The following is a 23,020-nucleotide window of genomic DNA, read 5'->3' on the forward strand; positions in this document are numbered from 1 at the left end:
GATGGGATGTTCTGTATTTTCATCCCTTTGTGAGCCAGAACACACAAAACTGGACAGATACATCATATTATTGAGCCTATTTATTATTTACTTCCATCCCTTCCGCAGCATGCAAGATCAGGCCTAAGATGGAAGTTATTGAATAGGTCTCTGAACTGAATGCCCTCCATCTACTGTAATTCCACTGACACAGCAAACACGTCCACAGCGTAAACTGATGAATCATCTGCTGTTCCTCTTTCATCAATAACCCTAATGAACTTTGATAAAACTCTTTAAAACTATTAACTTTTATTGGTACAGAGTTATTATGTTTTATGATTTCTTCCACAACCATAAACAAATCCAAACTCCAGTGTTGCACAAGGCAAAAAAATAACTGACTTCAAGCACATTTATATACAATTTTTGTTTTTATTAATCCAGCTCCAGCATGTTGTATAGTACAGACAATGCACAAAGTAGTTAAATACAAAAACGCTTGATATAAAAAAGTATAAATATAATACAAATCCTTACATTTTGAAGGTCACTTTAATCCATTTTGTCATATGACATAAATAATGTATAGCTTCTCTTTGAATACATTGTCTAAACCAGTAAGACAAAATAATAAATGGCACTTCTCCTTGAAAAGTCCTCAAAATTAGGAATGCAGGTCAACATGGAAAAACTTTATTTACACTTTATTCCTTCCAGCATCAGAGACACAATACTGAAAATAAAGGTGAATTGTTCTGTGTGTGTGTGTGTGTGTGTGTGTGTGTGTGTGTGTGGGTGTGTCTGTGTGTGTGGCCGTGTGTGTGTGTGCGTGTGCGTGCATGTGCGTGCGTGTGTGTGTGTGTATACGTGTGCCTGTGTGCGTTATGACTTCTGTTGGTGGCAAAGAGACATGTTTTCATAGAGAATTAGCACCGTTATTGTACACAAGAATTCTCATCATTCATGGTGGTTTTCTCTTGTGGTGTCAGGTTCTCTCTGACTCGGCATTACTGAATATAATCTTTTTACGTGTTTACTTCGACAGAAATAAACAAAGGCCACCGCACAGTTGGACGCTGAGTAGCATCTTGGCGCCCTGCAGTGTTTTCTCCTCGCTCTTGAAAAAAAAAAAAGACTCAAAATTGGACGTTTCTAGCTGGGACTTTGAATAGAACGGTTCACTTTTTAAAGGTTAGTGTGTCAGAGAACTTTTTTATTCTCGTCCCAGATTCTGGGACTGGCGAGAAGCATGGATAGGAGGGATGTGGACGGGCTTATGATGCAAAAACGTCGCTCTTTTCATTTTGTGACAGGCTAAATAAGTAAACGTAGAATTGTCATTTGGCCCTGAGTGAATTGGTCGTCAACACCCAAAAAATGTCCAGAAACAAAATTACAAAATTGCAATGTTAAAAAACTGTCGGAGCGAACCTGTAAAAATAATCGGGTCCCATTCTGAGAGAGAATGAGGATCGTGAGAACATACTTGCCATTGGCGGCTCTCATGTCCGCCACTGGTTCACCTCTTTCACAGAGTCAATGAGCTCCACTGTACAATATATACAGCTGTAAGACAGTACACTTAATTCTGAGTCAGTATACTTGATTCTGAGTGTGTAATAAACCTTCAAAATTGTTTCCCCTTCAGATTCCCCCTTTGCTTGTAAACAGACAATGGCATTACTGCATCTGCAGAAGAGTTTTGAGCTGCCCCGTTTTTTTGTTGTTTTTTTCAATCGGCTTTTTGTGTAGAAATAATGGGAAGGTTCCGCGCCCACACCGGAGGACAGTGTTCCATTAGTGCAGAGGATGGGGGAAGAGCTAGACCAGCCCGGCTTCTCGGCACATTCGGTAGAACTGACCCCTCTGCGCGATGAGGTTCGCTGGAGAGTCCGCCTCGGAGATGAGTCCTTTCTCCATAACTATCACCCTTTTAGGACGACAGGGGGAGGGGGGAGACAGCCGATTAAAATTAAAGATAATGTTTGCAGTACCTTCTTTTTTTTTTTTCTTTTTTTTTCGAAGCCACGGTATTCATGCATGGCTCGAATCGTGGCATTGAATGACCATTGAATGACCCGTCATGATGTTCCAAATACACTGGCGGTGAGGGTGGTCAAGCGGGTTAAAACTCACCTGGTGTAGTCCATGATAGTGTTAAGACGGTGGGCGATGGTCAAGACCGTGCAGTCCTCAAACTGTGTGCGGATTGTGGACTGAATGAGAGTGTCTGTCTCCAGGTCCACCGCAGCCGTGGCCTCGTCCAAAACCAAGATTTTGGTTTTCCTCAGCAGAGCCCTTGCCAGACACACAAGCTGGCGCTGGCCCAGACTGCTCACAAAAAAAGGCGCAAGAGGGAGAAAGGATGTCGGCATCAGCTCTAAGAACCGATTAGTAACAATAAAGGCCGACTGGTATATGTTTTTTTTTTATGGGTCTCCTTCTTTATGGATTTCTTGTGTAGAAATGAAATAAAACGAGTCGTACCTGAGGTTCTCGCCGCCTTCTGAACATTCGTGGTTGAGTTTGTCGGGCAGGTTGGACACAAAGTTCTTAAGGTGAGCGAGCTCCAGCGAATTCCACACCTCCTCATCGGTGTAGGAATCAAACGGATCAAGGTTCATTCGGATGGACCCGGAGAACAGCACTGGATCCTGGGATACGGGGCAGGAATAGTCCGTATTGAACCTTTGGTACAGTATTGCCATTTATAAAAGAGGGCACACATTGTTACAACCATAATTACAACTTTTAGTCGCGTACGTGCGGGTACAGGAGGCGACATTATGTTATCATCATCACCGGTACCTGAGGGATGATCGTGATGCGCGATCGCAGGTCGTGGAGTCCGATGTCGGCAATATCAACTCCGTCTATAAAGATCTTTCCTTTGGCCGCCTCCAAGATCCGAAAGATTCCAAGCGCTAATGAGGATTTCCCAGCTCCCGTCCTTCCCACGATTCCAACCTAGAAAAAAACCCCGAAAACATTTTCCATTTTCAATGTCAGAATTTGCATCCTTTTTCAGCAATCACTGTTGAAGTTATACAGATTAGAACACTTATACTGATGAAGAACTATGCACACACCCACACACACACACACACACGCACACACACACACACACACACACGCACACACACACACACACACATGCATGCAGGCACGCAAGTTAATTCACCTTCTCTCTTTCCTGGATGTTCAAGGTGATGCCCTTCAGCGCTAAGTCCAGACCCTTGCGGTACTGCAGGCCGTAGTCCTGGAACTCGATGGTGCCTCTCTGAGGCCACGCCAGCGGCAAGGAGCTTCCCTCCACACTCCAAGCATCCTGGGAACGGGCAGGGTAAAGAAATGCCGTCATTTCTCTATATACACACATTCCATTTCCATCTACAGAAGTTTTTCAAACAAAGAATCAAGAGGACGTGAAACACAACGCCGTGCTCACGCGGGTTCATAAGAATGACATTGACAAAAAAATAATGATGTGTGGGGTTATAAAGTAGGAAGGAGGCTGGAATATGGTCTGTGGTTGATGTAATGGCCAAAGGGCGGTGCCGGGAAAAGAACCTGCGCAGCGGTTTTAACGTTGACGCAGGGACATGGCTACGTCGTGAAAATACAAAGATATAACATTTCTTGGCAATATTCTATTGGACCAAAACATTCACTAAATTACGTCGGTGCAAATTAGCCACGGGACCGATTGTGCACTGAGCTGGTGCCAGCGAAGCCTCTGTCGTATAATTCCAGTTTGCGCTCCCAAACATAAACATCCATAATACTGTTTCAGCACCCACTAAACGACACTCTTTTAACTGTGTTTTATTTTGTATTCCTGCGGCGCCTTGTGCATTTCATAGCCACGTGTGTTTGGTCGTACAAACCTCTTTTGGCGTTTCCGAGTACTCCTTGACCCTCTCCACAGAAACAATATTGTTTTCGACGTCGGTCCAGGACCTCACGATCCAGCTGAGGATTCCGGTAACCTGCGATATCAAACGCAGAGCGGTTTGCACGGAGACATTTTTTTCCAACTCTGCAACGGTCATGTGCGGATTGAGCAAGATTTTCCTGCCGATACTACATTTCTATTTCAGTTTTGCAGTGCAAGCCACGAGCCGCCTGATGCAAGCGGAGGGGCTGACGTACAATGACGTGCATGGCTGTGTTGCTTAAAGGCTTATATTAAAAGAATTGTAATTGTTGTTTGTAATCTTGGTTCTCTAGTGAAATTACAGTCAATTCTTTGTGTGTTTTCCGAGAGCAGGTGGGGAGAACCTTTTTACTTATTGGGGCCAAATTTATATTACAAATCAGCCATAAACTACTATGAACTATTACAGAAAAGAAGTGAAAAGATTATTTATTACTAATAATATTAACTATTAAATAAAATGCTCAAGGCAAGGTTGGGTAATTGTCGTCAAATAAGGTAAGGCCAAGGACTTTTTCAAAACCCCCCAAAAAATGGTAAAGCAGAGGAAATGTGAATGAAAAAACAAATACCTGGAGGGAATGTGACACAGCCAAACCAACGATGCCTGGACTCAGACTGCTTTTCCCCATCACAGAGAGGATGGCTGCAGCTAAGACCACGCCATTGCCAACAAACTCCAGATTGACTGCCAACCACCTGTGGATACGCCACCGATTTAGTCAGGCAGACAAGTTAAAATAAACAATTACCATTAGCACCTGCAGTAAAGCCGCAATTCCATCTGGAATCCTTTGCCCATTTGTGATAATTTGTACTGTAGCACTGTAATGCAACATGATTAACAACAACATATTTGGGGTTTTTATCTCACCGGGTGGCCACAAATCGGGGGAAATAGGACGTCTGGTTGAAGTCCACCCTCTTGTTGGCCTGCAGGATGAACCTGGATTGCTCCCCAAAGGCTCTGATGACGCTGGCGCCCTGCACCGTCTCATTGAAGTGGGTGTAGATGGGCGAGCGACTCACAGCTTCCAGTCTCCGCAGTTGACATGACGTGGCAACGTAGAAACTCTGAAACCCGCAGTGGAAAAAGCAAAACATAGGATTTCAATGAATGGGCTGGAACCAAGAAGGGAGTGGGGGATGTCCATGTTTCCCAGAAGAGTGTAATAGCTATGTCAGCAGGTGGGGAACTTAGTACAAATCCAAGACTGAAGGGCAAGGATCCGATTTTCTTTCCAATTTAACAAAGGAAAATAGCCTGGCCTTAATAAAGGTCCAACCCAACCACCACCCCCATCTCATCTAAAAGCAATGTACTATTAACATTTAGAAAGTCACTGCACCTGGACAAAGGCGTAGAGGAACGCAAGGGGCAGGATGACCACGGCTGCGAAGGGCGTCGCCATGAGAACAATGATGCAGACCTCCATTAGCTTGAAGACGTATCCCAGCATCAACCTCAAGCCGTCGGGGATCATGCAGTCGATGGCGTCAATCTCCTTGGCGAAGCGGTTCAGCAGGTTGCCGCTCGGCGTGCACTCGAAGAAGGACATTGGAGAATGGAGCACGTTGTTCAGCAGGTCCATGTGCAGGTGGCGAGATGCGATGATGCCGCAGATTGAGATGGCCACCGTTGTGCCAAAGATGGCAACACCTGAACGAAAGGTGGAGAAAGTTTGCAATGTACAAAGCTGAACAATGGTTGGAAATGGAAATGTTTTGAATAAGTTACTCCCTTCCTTTTTTTTTTTTTAATACAAATACTAATCATAGTCATAGTAATTAGTATCATATTATCATGCTGCTTTTCAATAGTGTTAACAAACCTTGTGCCAATCCCAGTGCCCCAAACACTGTCAGCTTCAGGTCTGTATCTATTTGGGTGCCATTTATCACAGGGTCATCAGCCCACAGACTGAGCCAGTAGTTATAGGCCAGCGAGGCCCCTTGTTGGAAAGCGTACAGGAGAACAATGGGAACGATGAGGGCCAAGCCGATCGTCTTGAAGTATTCCATGTACATGTCCAACCTGACCTGTTGTGCGGGAAAAAAAAACAGACTCAGTCATCCACCTTAAAGAAATGCATTTCTACAGCAGTCTTTGTCCCAACCATGTCAAGTCACTTTCATTTTAGTTTTTAGAGCCATTTTAGTTTCTCTTGAGTATAGAGAAATAAAACATTAGTCAATTGAAACTATTGATGGATTGGAATGATGGGATCAAATCCATGACTCAAATCAAAATCTTTTTTTTTGAGTGTTGCATGTAATGCTATTTGGTGACTTACCCTCCCAGTGCGGGCCTTGTCAACCTCAGTCAGTTTACCCAAGTCCTCAGGCACTTGCTCCTGCTCTGCCTCAGATACAGGCTCCATGCTCTGCAGGTTGGTGTTGGTGCTGTCCCCGCTGGGGAATGCAGTGAGGCCTCATGGTCAGTTTCATCGAAGACTACTCGGCAAGCAAGACATAACTGTGACTATTTCACAATTTGCATGAATTCACTTACCCGATGAGCTGCTCCTGTGACAGGTCTCTGGAGAAGGGCATGAAATCTACCATGCTGAGCCTTGCATTCGATCTTCTGGATCCAGCTGCATCATGAGCATAGCGTTTTAGTGGCAAGATACCTTTCATTTTAAAAACAGTATTAGTTACATCTACAGGAAATGTGGCAGTATTAAAGGACTACTGTAACAAAAAGAATAACAGCAATCATTTTGAAATTGATAGAAATTCCTCTAAATTCTCCATTTACCTCTCTGTATGGCGCTCTCTTTCCGCTCTGTGCTGGCAAACATATGGATGAAGTCAGCGAAGGCCCCGTGGCGGCTGAGGAGCTCCTGGTAGGAGCCGCTCTCCGTGATTTCTCCATCCACCAACACAAGGATCAGGTCAGCTTGTGGCAAGAAGCTCATACCATGGGTCACCAGGACACGGGTCTGTGGATGGAAAGCCAAAAGGGTCATAAAATCAGGGGTATTCTAATGCAGAAAGAGTCTTTTTTTTTTTTAACTACCAACGAGCAACGAATTGTGAGATATTCCACTCTGCTTTACCTTGTCTCTGAGCACGCCTTTCGGTCCGATGACTTTGTCGAAGATGTGCTGACCCACATGTGCATCCACGGCAGAGAGGGGGTCGTCCATCAGGTAGACGTCAGCCCTCCTGTAGACAGCCCTAGCCAAACTCACCCTCTGCTTCTGACCCCCAGAAAGGTTCAGTCCCTAAATCGACAAAATTAGAACTTATCTTGAGGCAGTGTGGACATAATAAAGACAGACAGTCTTAACAAAAAATAAATGCGGTCTTTTTTATCGAGCAGAATTATGTACATACCTTTTCCCCAATCTCTGTAGCGTCTCCAGCAGGTAGGATGTCCAGGTCGGGCAGAAGGGCACAGGCTTCCAGAACGCGCTGGTACCACGTCTTCAGCTTTTCACGACCAAACACTATATTGTCCTGGACGGTGGCGTTCTGGATCCAGGCCTGCTGGGGCACATATGCCATAGAACCCTGTGGAGAGAGAGAGAGAGAGAGAGAGAGAGAGAGAGAGAGCGACGTCAACATTTGTACGAGTATGTATTTAATTTGGCCCCTCATCTGTGGCCACAGATTCAAGACGTGCTCTGTACCTTGACGGTGACGCTGCCGCTTCTCCTCTCTGTCTCCCCCAGCATGGCCGACAGCAGGGAAGACTTTCCGCTCCCCACGTGGCCGACCACAGCAACGAGTGAACCGCGCGGCACGCGGACATTTATTCTGTGAAAGAAAAACAGAATTATCCCTTGATCCAACACAGGCATTATTCCATATTCCTTTATTTGTCTAAGGACATTTTGATTGTCTTCATGGGTACCTTTTGAGACATGGGGGACCATCTGCGGACCAACTGAAAGTGCCGTTGTCTATAACAACATCCTCCCCATCTAAACAAGACACAGAGGCAAAAACAAATAAACAACCTCCCCAAAAACCACTGTGCAAAAGTCCGTTCTCCAGCCTTGCCGACAAACAAACTTGCAAAATAAAAAAATCCCCTCCAAGTTCCTCGTCAAATTACAAGTGATTGAATTTGCTTAATCTTCCAAATTACAGAGCTGTTGCTTTTCCACAAGCTGCCTGAGGAAGTGTTGACGGATAACAGACGGAGAAGAGGAGATTTTATTTTTCTCTGAGAATCATACGTCTGACTTCATGCTGCGCATCACATTCAACCACCGAAGAGGAACATCCTATAATTAGCCAGTCTACCAATCATCCTGGGACCCAAAGATTTGACAATGCACATAAACCTACAAACCTGCGGGATTCCACAGATATAAACAACAGATTTTCATGGTAGGTTTTTATTACTTTTGACAGGTTGTGGGTTTTGGTGTGTATGGGAACCAGGGAAACTGTGGAATATGGTGAAAATAATTTTGGGCGTCGCTCCCGTTTTCTCCCAGACGTGGTGTTCTCACCTGAGCTCACCGCGCCCTTTGTAACGTTTTCCAGTTTCAGCTCCTCCGAGCTCAAGTATTTTCCCAGGCGTTTCAGCGACACAATAGCCTAGGGCAGGGCGGAATTTCAATCATCACATTAAATGTAAATTTTGAGACGGCTGTGACATCGAGTTTAACGTGTGAATGGTCTTTCGTGCCAGCGCCGTCCCCTACCTGCATCGTGGTACTCATGGCAAATGGAAGTTGACTGAGTGGAGTCTTCAAAATGTTGATCAGCGCCATCGAGACAAAAACTTTTTGCGCGTCCAGGATGTTCCGCTCGTCGATCATAACATAGACTCCAAACATAGCGAAGGCAATCTGAGGCAAAAATAAAAAAAAGCAGAAACAGACGTTACGGAACGGCCAAGCGGCCTCCAGGGGCGAAAGTCCGTCTGACGCGCTATCTTGAGACGCGCTGCGGCTGCACGTTGGCGACCGTGAGGTCCTAAAAGGACAAACAGTATGGATTCTGCTGCTGTTTCCTCCCACTCACCAGAAAAGAAGAGGAGTTGAAGGAGGCGATGGAGATGGAATAAAGGATCTGAGACTTCTTCAAGGCCTTCAGCTCTTTCTCCCTGTAGCCCAGAACCTGCTCCAGGAAGGCCTTCTCCCAAGCGTAGAACTTCAGGATCTTAATCCCGCTCAGGATTTCGTTCATCAACCTGATGCGGCCGTCCATGAACTTCATTTGGACCTCCTGTCGACCAAAGACCGTTTAAGGGGAAGGGCTCAGACACTGTCGGACTGTAAGCAGGGTAGATTTGTAAAACAATAACCAGACTGGAACAACTACACGCATTAGTTAGCATGCGTTTGGCCGCACTCGTTAAATTTGTAAGAGTGCGATTGAACATCATACAACCCTGGCTTGTTTAATCAATTTAGTGTTTATTGCACGACATGGTGGTCACGCTTAACAATTTTATGAAAAGGAAACAACAAAGGGCCAGCAATGCGGTCGACGCATTCCTGGCTATGAGCTCAATTAAAATGACATCCAAATTTGCCAAACCTCTGTTGTTTATCCAAAGAACCCTTTATTCCCAAAGAAATCTTACGGCCCACTCTTTCCTGTCATGGTTTTTTTTGGGGGGGGCGCATTATATGGCACGGACACCAAAAAAATGACAGAAAGCGCACCAGGGACACACCATCTAATCTAGCAGTGGCATCGCTGACAATGGTACCAGATGTCGGCGCTGCTCTGGATGGAGGCGTGTAGGAAACATTCGAGTGGCCAGTACCTGCAGTTTGCTCCTCTTCTTCGCAATGAATCCGTTGAGTGGGAAGATGAGGATGACTGTGGCGATTCCTGCCAATGCAGATGGTCCAAGGTGCTAAAAATGAGAAATGATGAAACTGCATCAAAGGGGGTGTGTTGAAAAGGATTCTAATTCAAGATTTCATTCGAGACCGGCTGATCAAAGCATACACGGCGGTTTTGTCTTTTTTGGGGGAATTTATCTTGGGGTCGAAAGTGAAAAAAAATATCAAGGGAACCGACGATTACCTGCCAGAGGAAGAAGAGACAGAGAGCGATCTCGATCGGAGCCAACCAGACGGCGTTGAAGTACACCACAAAGTCCATCAGCTTCTGAGTGTCTGCGGAGACCAGGTTCACTATCTCCCCCACCGTGCAGGTCCTCCTGGCAGAGCTGTTTATCACAAGAGACTGGCAGAAAAAGAACAAATCAATAAATTCAGGGCTTCTGCAGCATTTCACACCGTTTGCTTCCCCGCCGGGTGTCAGGTATGAGATCCTCACCTTCCGGTAAACCAGCCCCATGACGGCCGTCTTCACCCTCATGCCCACGGTGAAGCAGGTGTACATGTACTGGTGGTTGAAGAGAGACTGGAGGCAGGAGAGCAGGAACATGAGGGTGGCGTAGAAGTAGCCCTTCCACAGTGGAACATCCTCATCCCTCATGAAGCCCAGCAGCAGACTGGTTGCGGGAAAGCAGAGGAACGATGGGAAGAATGAGCGCCTTCATGCCTTCTGGTGACGTGTTTGGATTTTGTTTTTCTTTTCGCGGGTGAAATACGGGTTTTGCGCGCCGTGATGACATAATACTAACAATTTACACAAGCGCCGACGGCTTTATAACATTTTCGATCAGTGTTTCGGGCACGGGTGTCGCTGCGGCTGCGAGACTATTGATCTGCGCAAAAGCGCTGCCGGTTGCGCAACAGTTCTCTTCTTGTGGCCAAGCAGCCCTCCTGCTTGGAGCCCGGCTCCCTTATTGTGGTCTAGCGGCATTTGTGCCATTTAGGGCCTCCCCCAACCCTCTGAGTAGTTGCTTCGCAGTGCCTTGCCCTCCTCCGCACTTGAGCTGGAGGGTTGTGGTCTCCTTTCCTTCTCTCGCACACGGTTCCATGACCGTAATTAACACTTCCATTACGCCTCAGTCGTACATCAACAACAACATTCCTGTCTGACTACCGGGGGGGCGCGGCGGTGGGCGTAAAGGTGGCAGGTCACCATGGTCTATTTCCTGTCTTGCCAGGTTATGTTTTGCCTTTGGGTGATTATATAACACGTCGAATAAATAACAAATAGAAAAGAGAAAGGTCTCAATGTCTTAACCGCTTTCCTTTTAGAACGGATGGTGATGTCGTTGAAAGTTGATGACTGGCCTTAGACCTTTTGCTATATTCAAGTCTCTACCCAGAAAACAATACAATTCTTCTGTCTTCACGCCCTCTTACCTTAGCACCTGGGGTATGGCGAACATGAAGGCATCATGAAAGATGATGCATAAGGTGCCGGTCAGGAAGTAAGGACCAAACTTGCGTGCCAGCGTCCTCAGCAGGAAGAAGCCAGAGCTCTGCTCCTTCCGCAGCTTTCTCAGGAGCTGAGCCTGCTCTGGGAGTCTGCTTCCCAGTGCCACGCCCGAAGCAAGCGCTTTCTCCTGCCTGCCAGGGGATGAAAATAAACTCAGACGGCCGGCGTGTGCCAGGGATGCACCAGCGCGATGCCGGTAACTTTCAAGTCTAAAATATGACTCAGACGCAGACAGCAGCCTGAGAAAGCATTATTCCACAAGCTCTTGAACTTGAACTTGAACTTGAATGATCGAGTCTCAGTGCTTTGTTATTGGGCTCCACAAAATATCTCCAAATCTAGGATATGTTAGAGGCTTTGAAAATGACACAAGACTGTCGTTTATTGTCAGCGATGTTGTTAGCTATAAATAGCCCCCAATCTAAAATAGGCCCGCAGGGGCCGGCTCTGCGCCCCGACCGCTCCCTCTCCGACGGTACCAACTGTGCCCGTGGCGTGCCAGCGACAGGGCGCCTGTGATTGCCATGCAAAAAACAGTGTGCTTTTATTTTAGATGCAGGTTATTTTATTTTACTCCATTTCCTTATGGAACCAGACAATTTCTTAATGGGGAAACTTTCTCCATCAGTCTCTTATCCGCCCCACCCCCCTGGCGACAGTTGGCACACAGTGGCAAAATGGCTAGAGCCTAGTTGGGCTAAGCCCCTGATGTCTTTGCACCCTAGCAACGCCTCTGTTTATTGTATTATGTTATTGCATGTCCTCAGGGGACTTTTTAGACTTTTTTTAATGTATTTATTTTGCCCCTAAAATTGTTTCTGGTGGTGAGTCAGCCCAGATGAAACATTACTGTACTACACATTTCTTGGAACATTAATTCAGACAGCTTCTTTACTTAAGGTTAATCAATAAAGGGCATTGATTCTTTAGGCTTTTAACCTATGAAATGAGTTAAGACAATGCGAAATAGAAGGCAAACACGAGTCGTGAAGAACCCCGAAAGAAAATTTAAATAACATCAAAGCCACTCAGGCCATGCAGTCATCTGCAGACATCAGGTCATGCAGATGGTGCAAGTTTGTATTTCACACGGTGCTGTTGCTCTAAAAAATGAACAAACCATGCTCTGGTCATTTTTATATACATGTAAGAATAACAATTAGAAGAAGAAGAAGCATTTTGTACCGTTGCAGTTTGGCACATTGGGCGGTCCACTCCTGTTCCAGGTCAGAGATTATCTTGTCTGAGGTGTCTTCCTCTCTGAGGGTCCACAGGTCATCGGCCTCCAGCGGGGTGCGATATCCTTTCACAACAAGCCTGAGGGGAAAAGGCGAAACCAGAGTGTTTTTGTAAAAGAGGGCCCCAGACTAGACCTGATGAGTGAGTCACACCGATAAATCAGAGGTTTCTTACCCAGTGAACCACCAGAAGAGGATCTTTGACAGGAAAGAGGCATCTTTTACTGGACAGGGATTCTGAAAGAAAATTACAAGCCAGTGCTGAGTAAACCTCTCACTACTTAAAGAGTTTCGAAAAAAAAAAAAAAAAAAAAAATCCCCGGAGCCGCAAAAGCCCACGTTGATATTTTGAATGGTGCCCTTGTGGAGGGTGAAATTTACCAAATTTTAAATGTGTGTGAACAGTGGGATACAGCAAGGTGGAACATTGTAAAGGGCAGAGGCCTTGGACTCCCACGGGGTGGAAATAGGGAGTCGTTTTTGGGGGGAAGGGCATCTGGAGGTTGAGCGCAAACACGGTACAGTAAATATGTATCATCACTGAATCTCCCACACAAGCACACACACACGCACACACACACACACACACACACACACACACACACACACACGCACGGAAACACAGTGGAAGTTTGTGCTCTAACACAAGTGCAGGGTTTAATTTCCCTGCCCGTGCCGCCCCCTCACCAGCGCTCGCACGTTTTTATTGGCCTCCATGATATTACCCTCCTTATCCCTCGCTTCCTTTCTTCCGGTGAGTAAGTCCTAACCAGAGCGTGGGGCAAAGAGGAAGCGGCGGACACGCCAAGGAGGGACCAGAGGGTGTGCCGCCACCAGGCTGTGGCTTCTGCACGCCGGGCCACCTCACCACCACCGCACAACATTGCGTTAGGGACTTTCTCAGTTTTGTTTTCTTGTTTATCACCGGAGGAAATATGGCGTCACACGATTGATTTAGCCTTTAACCCATAATCTTTATTTTGTGAGATCCCTTTGTGAAGCGGCATTCGGATGATGAATTCTGAACCCTTCGCTGGTATCTGTCTTGGTGCGGCAGTCCAGGTCTACTGGACATATTGCAGGTCACGGTGTTATTTAACTGTGGCGCTGTATAAACGGACCAATGCATTCCTTCTTACTCTCCTCATAGGAAAACCAAAAACAGCATAGAGAGTGGGAGAGCGAGTAGGAGGAGGCGGGAGGAAGTGAATCATGCAACTTCCTCCGAAACGGAAAGTCTGTTGACAACAAAGCTCCAAAAAAAACACAAGCAGGGATTTTCGGGATTGTCTCATTTCGGGACATTGAAGCGGAGTGCACAATTTTAACGGAAGCGGTTGGAAATTCTCTTCCGCCTACCTTTTCCGAGACCGTTTTCCCTTCTGGGGAGTGGTCGGCGAAGCAGCAGAGGAAGAGCTGGGCCAGCTGCAGGGTGAAGTAGGAGAAGAACGCCAGGTATCGCACAATGTCAGAGGCGATGCCCTGCGATGGGAGGAAAGCGCAAAATTAGATGGGCCAGTGGAGCGGCGAAAGTACTTAAATCGTCTCCCTCAAAGGTTTAACGTCGGCCATTATTCCAGATGGGTTTTGCAACTAGGTTTTGGATTTTAAGCTCAGAGTGGAATTAATTGGTATTGTGGCCGAAACTTTGCCGTGCAACAATAACAGGGTTGTTACATTGAGGCAATCAAGGCTTTAATCGGGATCAAAATGTATTTTTGTTGCTTCGACATTGCACAAAAATCACAGCACTTCCTGTGGTGGAGAGGGTAATTTCTTTTTTTTTATCAGGGTGGGTTTGCACAAACTTTCATAACACTCAGACTTCTGGTACTAAACACACTATATTGGTTTTCCCATGCATAAACATTGCATAGCACAGGATATGGTTTATACACACGGATCAGACACAATAAAGCTTATTTTGTACCATTGGGCTAAATCAGGGCGAAAACCAAGTTTCTTTAATGACGCACTTCATGTAAATGAAACGATAGTTAAAGCTCCCAGTTAGTCACGCAAATAGAGTTCATCTGTAAATAGAAAGTCTGTGGTTCACGATCCACAGACTTTCTCTTTCAACGGCTGGATAAGCCACAAGCCATGATATTAAATTCTCAGTGACATTTTCTGCAATCTGGGACTCATATGTTTTGTCCTGACATGGAGTAACAGTGGGTTTTGGCACAGGCATTGTTTGGGGTGGGTTTTGGCACGGGCATTGTTTACTACTCGGTCGCCACCGCGAGCACGACTGTGCCATTGTGCAGTATGCAGTATATATGTGAATGTCAGGGCCATAGCAAACAAACAAAAAAAAAGACAAAAAATAAAGAAAAGAATGTGAAGGGTCCAAACAGATCTGGCCGCACAGTGAAAACAGGTTTGTTTGGATCGCGGAATATGTAGGTCAGGCCGCTAAAAATGGACAAGGGTCAGCAAACATGAACCCTGTCAACTCGGATTCTTAAGTATTTTGATGAGAAGAAGTCACTGTATTCAGAGGCAGCTGGAACATCTCTGTGCGCTGACACGCCGTAAACAGGTACGATCTCCAGTCTTACTAAAACCCCCCCCCCCCCAAACCGATCAAAGCGCCAACATTGCTCAAGTCGTCACGTGCATAACCCCCACTCAGGAGCGCTGCTGTTTTAAATGTCTACCGTACATCTGCGTCTGAATTCCTGATTGCTGTACATTGTGTGTCTACATGTGGATGCATAGATTTCCATCTGGCTTTGTTTACGGTCGCTGCTGGCCCATAAACGCGGCGCTGACATTTCACTGGCTTGACCCCGGGCTGCCATGTCCCACCAACATTATCCCAGAGCCATCATTACTCTCCCCCCAGAAGTATGGGAATGTCACACTCACAGCGATAAAACAGAAATATGGATGTGTATGTGTGTGTGTGTGTGTGTGTGTGTGCGTGCGTGTGCGCACATGTGTGTGTGTGTGTGTGTGTGGTATCTTTGTTTTATTTTTGTTTTTTTTGGTCAAGATCCAAATTCAACTGTCCCTTGGGTGTGTACACCTAAATAGAAACTCACCCCACACAAAAATTGCAGTGTCTGAGGGAGACACAGGAAGAAAGGGTAAAGCTTTAAACACACAAGCTCAGCCAGATTTGGCGGTGTCATTATCCGGCGGCGGGTTAATTCAGTTTTACCTTGGTTAACTTTGGGGGATGAAATGATAAGCCGTGGTGGGCACAGCGTGCTGCTGATGGAGGCCCGCGTCTAGACTATGGGTAGACCATGGGTGGACTATACTAGGAGAGGCCCAAACTCCACATCGCTTCAGGCTGAGCTCAATTTGTTGGGTCAGTGAGTGCACGTTAAACAAATTCAGGAAAAAAACAAAAAAACCCTCTCTGGCCGATACACAGTACATGATGATATGGTGCAGTGCAAAACATTGCAGCTCTGGGTTACCACCTGTGGTATACTTTTATGATACTGTATTTTCCTCTGTGACTTTGCCTTTCTGTGGTAAATACCCAAAGGTTTTAGAGAAAAATAAACAAACAAACAGAAAAACGAACTAGGTAACTAAATAACTAACAAACTAACTAATGAAAATAAATAATAGAACAAACAAACAAATAAATAAACAAATAAACAAATAAATAAATAGATAAATAAATACATAAGTAAATAAATAAATAAACAATAAATAAATAAATGAACAAACAAACAGACAAACAAACAAACAAAAAAACTAACAAGAATATCTAAGTGACGAAGTAACTAAATAACTAACAAACGATCTGACGAAATAAATAAATGAACAAACAAAAAAAACTAAAAAATAAATAAATAAAATGAAACATTCTGAATACTTGAAAATAAATAATATCATTATTAAAAGTGTAACTTTAATGAAATGACCCATTTTCATTTGAAATGGAAACCTGGACTGAAACCTGGAAACCTGAAATGAATCCACCATTAAATAAATGAAACTTGGGCTGATGACATCATATGATTGCATAATCCTGATTTCATGTAATCAGTGATTACCCGACTCTGTGTTGGCATCGTAAGGCATGATACCTTGCAGTGTATGTTGTGTAGATGTATCGTACGGCACGGCACAGTGTACAGCATAGTGTCAGATGGAATAGATGAACAACTGTACCTCGTCCATGGCCAACTGGATCTTAGCCCTGAGCGGCACCAGCGAACACAGCACGGCCAGAACCCAGAACAGGAAGAGGAAGACGGAGGAACGGCAACCCCGAATCCTCTCAAACTGGATGATGCACAGGGCGAGGATCTAAATGATACAGGGAAAGAGGAGGGATGAAAACAGACGGATAGAGGGTGAAGAGTATTGAGGATAAATGTAAATGTACCCATGACCATTTGGGGAATTAAGACACTCAGAATTCCTTGGTTATTCTGGAGCGTTTCCCAGGTCACTGTATTCCTGCTGATTTCCCCAATACAATTGACACCACGGCCCCCCAGATCCTCTTCACAGTACTTTCATTTAATTATATTGTGATGCTTTAGGAAGAGGACATTTAAAACTGTGATATTTACCCCAAAATAGGAGTGATTCAGACCTTGGACACCGCTGTGTAGGGGGGGCCCGCACATTTCGCTGTGGGGATCGAACCATAATTGGTCCCTGTCCGAGTCGTTGGCCAAGTGGGATATGTCACTCCGTCGTACCCGCTCATCACCAAGTGGGGAGAGGGTGGTTTGGGTAGCATAATGGTTTCCATGTTGATTATGTAGGGATGACCCATCATAACCTCAAAACAGTCCCGTTATAAACTAGCACCTCATAATTACAGCAGTTTTTTAGAATAAACAATGTCCTGGGACGGAGAGATGCATGTTGATTTTAGATAATTGACATACGTTTTTTTTGTTTTTTTTATTCAACCCAGTGTTTTGGTGTTTTTCTAGTTAAATTTTAAGATGTTTCCCCAAGGGTTATCTCTTTCCAGTACACCAGTTTGTGGTCTTTTGCAACCCACTCACAAAAAGTACTCAGTACCAACCAAGTGGGTGCTTCTGTCTAATTGCTGCTACATCCACACATTTAAGGTCAAGAAGTTGAGAAGCACTTAGCAGCACTAATGCCAGTGTGAAACGTTTAAGTTAGGTCAACATCCATAGAATCACTTCCTCTCGCTTTGACTTGACTGTGGCACTGCCCTGCAAATCACACCTGTCCATACGTTTGCGTGAGCCTGCATTGGAACTGCGTCCTTTTCTTGGGCCCATGCGCCATGCCCCCCCGTTGTAATTACATTGTGTGCAGTGCCGAGGAGGGTAAAAGCGGTGTACGTCATGGTTTCTCTGATAAAAGTCAAGTGTCATGCTTGGACCTTTCATGGTGACCACGGCTAATCCATGGGCATCATGACTTGGGTAAAAATGTACCCGCACATTGACTCAGATTGAATGGCAGCAAAACAAGTTGGTCAGGGGAGCGAGAGCACTCCTTGTTCGAGCCTACACTAAAAAAAAAAAAAAAAGAGAAACATTTGGTGGGTGGTGGGTGGTGGTGGTTACGAGTCACCACCCAGAGCATTATAATCATTCATTTAGATACATGGTGAGTGGATTTTACGACATGTTTTTACTATGATGTATAACAAGAGTCTCCTCACGCAATAAGCAATGTCCACAGCATATAGAAATACATTATTGAAAATCAAAAATCGGCCTTAATACAAGAAACGTCTCAGTGTGTTTTTTTCTACCCAAACACATGTGGATACGGTATTTACTCAGGAGTCTGAGGCGACCACAGGTGGGGTGGGCTGTCTGATTCTGTGCCTGTTTTAGGCCACAGAGAGAAGCAGCTTTGTGGGTAAGAAGCTAAGGGAGGTAAACTTACCTCCATCATCCCCTCCAATCTGTGCGATTCAACCCTCCATTCTGGAGTAAATCTTTCATCCCTCCTACGCAGAATAAACAGCATTTTATCCAAGGCAAGATATGCCACCCATGCTGTGAACTCGTTGCCCTCCTTTGCCCCCCTCCTCTACAGCTAAGCAATATTTAAAACCTTCTGAAAATGACAGGGAGTGATGCATTGTGGACCTACAATTGCTTGTACTGTAGGCCCGACTTTTATACATCATTTTGTAAAACCCAACCAACACATCAGCGGGTTTCATCTCTCCGTGACATCAGATTATCTTTCGGCCGTCACAATTACCCCGTCGCGCGCCGGATGAGGCTGCCGATGCCGCGACGGTGACAAAATCCAAACCTTGGTTCCTTACCACAGTCATGCTGCGTACGATGGGGCTGAGCAGGAAGACCATGTGCTCCTGGATCTCCTGGCTCCTCTCGAGGAGAATGTAGAAGAACTCCACGAAGCCAAACGAGGCCAGCAGGAAACCCAGCACCTAGACATACAGCACGGCCAGATGAGGAAACAATGATGGTATTATGCAAGTTTCGATTAATTGCTTGGTCAAATTTACTAGGTCCAAGCCTACATAAGAAAGACGTCAGATCAATTGTTTGTACTAATAACTCAGGCGCCCATTTGGGTTTGACCCGTTCTTGTCTGTCCGTGTGCTCTTGACGATAATCAAATCAACGCACAAGTCAGCAACGTGACAATCGCCGAATTGGACATCTCACCATCTTGGCGGCACAGAGGCAGGAGATGCGAATCCGTCCATTGTCGTGACAGTAGAGGTGGAGAACGTAGAAAGGGGCCAAAAGCCAGATATAGATGCAGGGGACCCACACCAGCACCGTGTTCTGGAAACACTGGGTCAGGTCCGGGTTGGCCGTGTACCACGTACGGTTCCAGTCCTAGGGCAGGGAGAAAATTGGGAGAGGTTGGTGGAGAGGGGCACTGAAATTAGAATTGTGATACATGATAAACCACTTAGCGTCACGGTCCCGGAAGAGCTGCTTATTAGACTGTAAATTCTATAGTAACCTACAGAAGAGCGTAGGCCAGGGCTGAATGAACCTCCTTTAAAGTCTGTAAACAACGGGGAGTGAAATCACAGTGGGTGTGTGTGTGTGTGTGTGTATGTGTGTGTGTGTCTGTTTGTGTGTAAATCTCTGTGTGGGTTCACGTTGGAATAAAGTCTGGCTTTGTAAAAACCGGAGAAAGTCTTGGGATTTTCTGACCACTTCTCAAGCGGCTTTCAAAACTCTCCCCGCTTCCAAGCGCAGCACACGCTGTCAACGCATTTCTGTTGGGAGGTGAACGCTCGTTCCGCACTGATACCGGAGTTAAAAAATGCAATTAGAATTGTATTTTATTTTATTTTTTTTAGAGGAGGTGTGTTCGGCAAATGTGGCCAAAATGTGGTATTGCATAACAGCAGCGGCGCTGTGATGTTGTCTATCGCAGGGACCAAAAATACCCGGAGCGAGCATGTTGTTCCCTCACCTCCCTTGTTTATCACCTCTCTGGGCTGAACGAGGGGCAGGGCGTCTGGCCGCGGTGGCCAGACGGCCCGGCGGAGTCGCCACAGGAAGCGGTTTTTAAGGTTAAAACACCGAGGCAAAAACGTGGACCGTCTGGCTCCCAAAAGGGGATAAGGGAGAGCGACCGGCCACAGTTTATGGTGATTGGACGCTTATTATGTAACGCCACTGACAGCCCTGTCAGTGGAGCAGGCAGGTGACACTCCTCTAAGGAGATACAGCTGCTGGAGTCGTGGTTTATTAAATCTCTACATTCAAGACTAATTTGTATTTTATTAGCAGCACTGCTGGTAAGAATTTATAGATATTTTACCGCCGTGCGGTCAAAGAAGCATGGCCGTATTAATTTTAATAGCCTCGCCAGCTAGCGTTATGTAATTCACGCACCGGTTTGCACGCACTGTGCGCTATCCTACTCGAAGGGCCCTGACGTGACAAAACCCATTAACGTGATGAATGGCTTGAGAGCCAGCGAGTGGGAAGATCGTTTCGCAGCCCTCTCCTGATCCCTGCGGTCACCTGCCGGCAGGTGAACAGAACGCTCTTATTCGACAAAATCCAATTCATCACACAAACTCAAAGCCCTGTCTTGGTCAGGCTGCCCGGTGTTTATCTTTTGTTTCTCACCCCCGGCCGAAATGGCTGCAGCGAACTGTCACGGAACCAACCGCTCGGACGGTGGCGAGGCGGCTATTTTTACCTGTCAGCCACTGTCATGCGAAATGGAGAATAGAGACTCCCACTGTGTCATAAAGCTGCAAAAACACATCAAACAGCCCCTGGATTTGATAGAACATTTTTGGTTTTTCATTATGGAAATATGGCAATTAGAGTGGACATTTATAACTCCACAAAGCTGTAATAGTGTAGCTGGCAAAATCTGCTTGACAAAATGATATTCCACAAATGTTAAAGTAATCAAATCTATTCAAATATAGGGGGGTTAGGTTTCAAAAGAATAATCGGTGTCTGTGGATATAATGTCAGAGAATATTTTTCAATTCTCACGTCTAAATGACCAGATGTTTTTTTTTTGTTGTTTTTTTTTGAAGAGAAACAAACGTGATCAAATAAAATGATTGACTGAAGACCCGTTGGAGTTCATTCACTCTGTCTAGTTTGAAGCGAGGCTGCGTTCAGAAAGCAAACCTTCCTCGCTCGTCTTACAGATACTGTACAGGTATGTAGACGCTGAGCTCATCATTAAAGACAAGCACGGTCCTGCTTTTTTTGTTGCAAGACCTGTTGATGTGTCTACTGGGACAGAGGTTGGAAAAAAAGAATGTTATCTGTTTGATTATTACGATGAACCGAAGCCGATTTCCCTGAAACACCTCCCACCGCATTAATTTTTCTCTCACACCACTATATAACGTATACTGTAATGGGCACGAAGAAGAAAGGCTCCGGAAATAGGTTTCGAGAGTTTGCACAGAGGGAGCGAAAGGGACCGCCGGCGGGGCTCTCGTCCCCTTGGGCGAAGTGTGTTCATTGACTTTGGCATCCCTCTTGAATCACTGCCAGACTCCTTATTTTGAGTGGAGATGCAGAATGTGGAGGCTTGCTATCATACAAGACCAAAGATCGTACGACGGCAAGGAGCTCCGTCGAGAGTGATGGATAAGCGTTACTCCACCATCGCATGATGTTGAGTCATTTATCACTGGATCATCATCACTAAAACTCTGCTTTGAGATGCATCAGAGGTGCAGTTGTCCATTGAAGCCTGCGTTAAGCTGACTTCTTAATGGACCCGCGTCCTTCTATTTTTTATTTTGAGTGTTTTTCTTTCCTTAACTACTGTCAACTGACTTTGGAGCTGTCTAGCTGTCATTCATGGCTTTGGACCCAATAAAACAACCTTAGAAAGGAAAAAAGGCAACACATGCTCAAATTGCTCTTGCTAATGAAGTAATACATTTTAAAATTAATATTTAACTTCAGTACTAACCATTATGGTTTATCATTATCATATGGAGATATGGATTAACACTTATTATCACTGCCAATTTGACCACTTTTCATATGTCACTTATATTTGACACACATATTTGACATACACTTTGCACTCATCATTTCGACAATTGAGATTAACAGGATATATTAACAATAGCCAATAATAATTATCCAGTCTATTTAAAAAAAAACACAAATATTTTTCATTAAGTGCTGACATTGGTTTGAAATCAAACAAGATTGTAATGAACTAAGGGTGGCCCACACACGCTTCATTCATGACATTTTTGTTTGATTAGTGATCGTCAAACCTTGATTAGTCTGTTTGATTGAGTTTACACAAGATAAAGTCCACTCACCCACAGTGGGTCCAAGCCACTGAGTTTACAGAAGGCGTCCATCCACCAGCTCCTTCTGTCCGGATGCCCCGCTGGCTCAGTGAGTCTCGATGCCGATTGGGGGGGCACGAGAGGGTATGTGCCTTTTTACGGGACCTTCCCTCTCTTCGTGAAGCGACTGGGCCGTAGGATTTGCTGGCTTCCACTTCTCTGTCTGGGTGGCACACTCGGGGATTTTATGAGAGGTGTTCGGAGTATTTAAAAACAAAAAAATATATAGTTTTTCACCCCACGTTCAGTAAAAGCACTGCCCCTGCTCTGAATGAAACTCTATGTCTAACTCCCTTTGCTCTTTGAACCGCGGCTGCCTGAAGATCCTGTGTCCTTCTGAGCCTCCCTCTCTCTGTCTGCTGTTTATGAGTGCGTCTCCTTGTTGGGTGGGTGGAAATATTTCTCTCCCTCTCTCTTTCTCTCTCTCTCTCGCTCTCTCTCTCTCGCTCTCTAGCTCTCTCTCTCTCTCTCCCTCTCCCTCTCTCTGTCTCACACCCTCTCCTCTCCCCCACATCTGCTGGATCTCGATCAAAACAACGCAGCAACTCCCCTCAATCCGGTGACACTTTCACACCCGGGCTCACTCCTCCTACATTCGCTTACCCTCCCGCTCCTCCTTTCTTCCCCCCAGCCCCAAACGCCGTCCCTTCCAGCCCACAGACGCTCTTCTGTTTTTGCATTTGCGCTCCGCCGATCGGGAGAGTCTAAATCTGGCGAAAAATTTGGATCGTGGCCTCCGCCTCTAATGTTAAAACCCAGATGCTGCTCGTCTAAGTAACAGCGGTGTGACATCTCCTTGCACCGATCATGGCGATGCCA

At 45.5% G+C, this 23,020-nt stretch overlaps 1 protein-coding gene across 1 annotated transcript; it reads right to left on the reverse strand.

Annotated features, from left to right (window-relative positions):
- Positions 1-400: 400 nt before the first annotated feature.
- abcc6a (ATP-binding cassette, sub-family C (CFTR/MRP), member 6a) lies at positions 401-22,546 on the reverse strand. Its single transcript, XM_079999661.1, has 31 exons — positions 22,172-22,546; positions 19,050-19,226; positions 18,683-18,808; positions 16,573-16,710; positions 13,792-13,914; positions 12,608-12,669; positions 12,380-12,511; positions 11,119-11,325; positions 10,178-10,355; positions 9,923-10,084; positions 9,657-9,749; positions 8,906-9,109; positions 8,584-8,730; positions 8,389-8,476; positions 7,782-7,851; positions 7,558-7,684; positions 7,262-7,438; positions 6,982-7,149; positions 6,681-6,864; positions 6,432-6,516; positions 6,214-6,331; positions 5,752-5,959; positions 5,269-5,579; positions 4,794-4,993; positions 4,492-4,618; positions 3,870-3,971; positions 3,164-3,310; positions 2,791-2,949; positions 2,470-2,636; positions 2,119-2,313; positions 401-1,912 (listed from the first exon to the last, which is right to left on the reverse strand). The coding sequence occupies exons 1-31, from the start codon at positions 22,211-22,213 to the stop codon at positions 1,804-1,806; spliced, it is 4,533 nt and encodes a 1,510-aa protein (XP_079855787.1). The 5' UTR covers positions 22,214-22,546; the 3' UTR covers positions 401-1,803.
- Positions 22,547-23,020: the final 474 nt, after the last annotated feature.

This window comes from Zeus faber, assembly GCF_960531495.2.
Source record: "Zeus faber genome assembly, chromosome: 4".
NCBI classification, from domain to species: Eukaryota; Metazoa; Chordata; class Actinopteri; order Zeiformes; family Zeidae; genus Zeus; species Zeus faber.

Coding starts and splice junctions, on each gene's coding strand:
- abcc6a (XM_079999661.1), bottom strand. CDS start 22,213: ATGGACGCCTTCTGTAAACTCAGTGGCTTGGACCCACTGTGG. Junction 11,326..12,379: donor CAATGTGCCAAACTGCAACG/GTACAAAATGCT, acceptor ATCCCCTGGCAG/GCAGGAGAAAGCGCTTGCTT. Junction 9,750..9,922: donor GTCTCTTCTTCCTCTGGCAG/GTAATCGTCGGT, acceptor TCTCATTTTTAG/CACCTTGGACCATCTGCATT.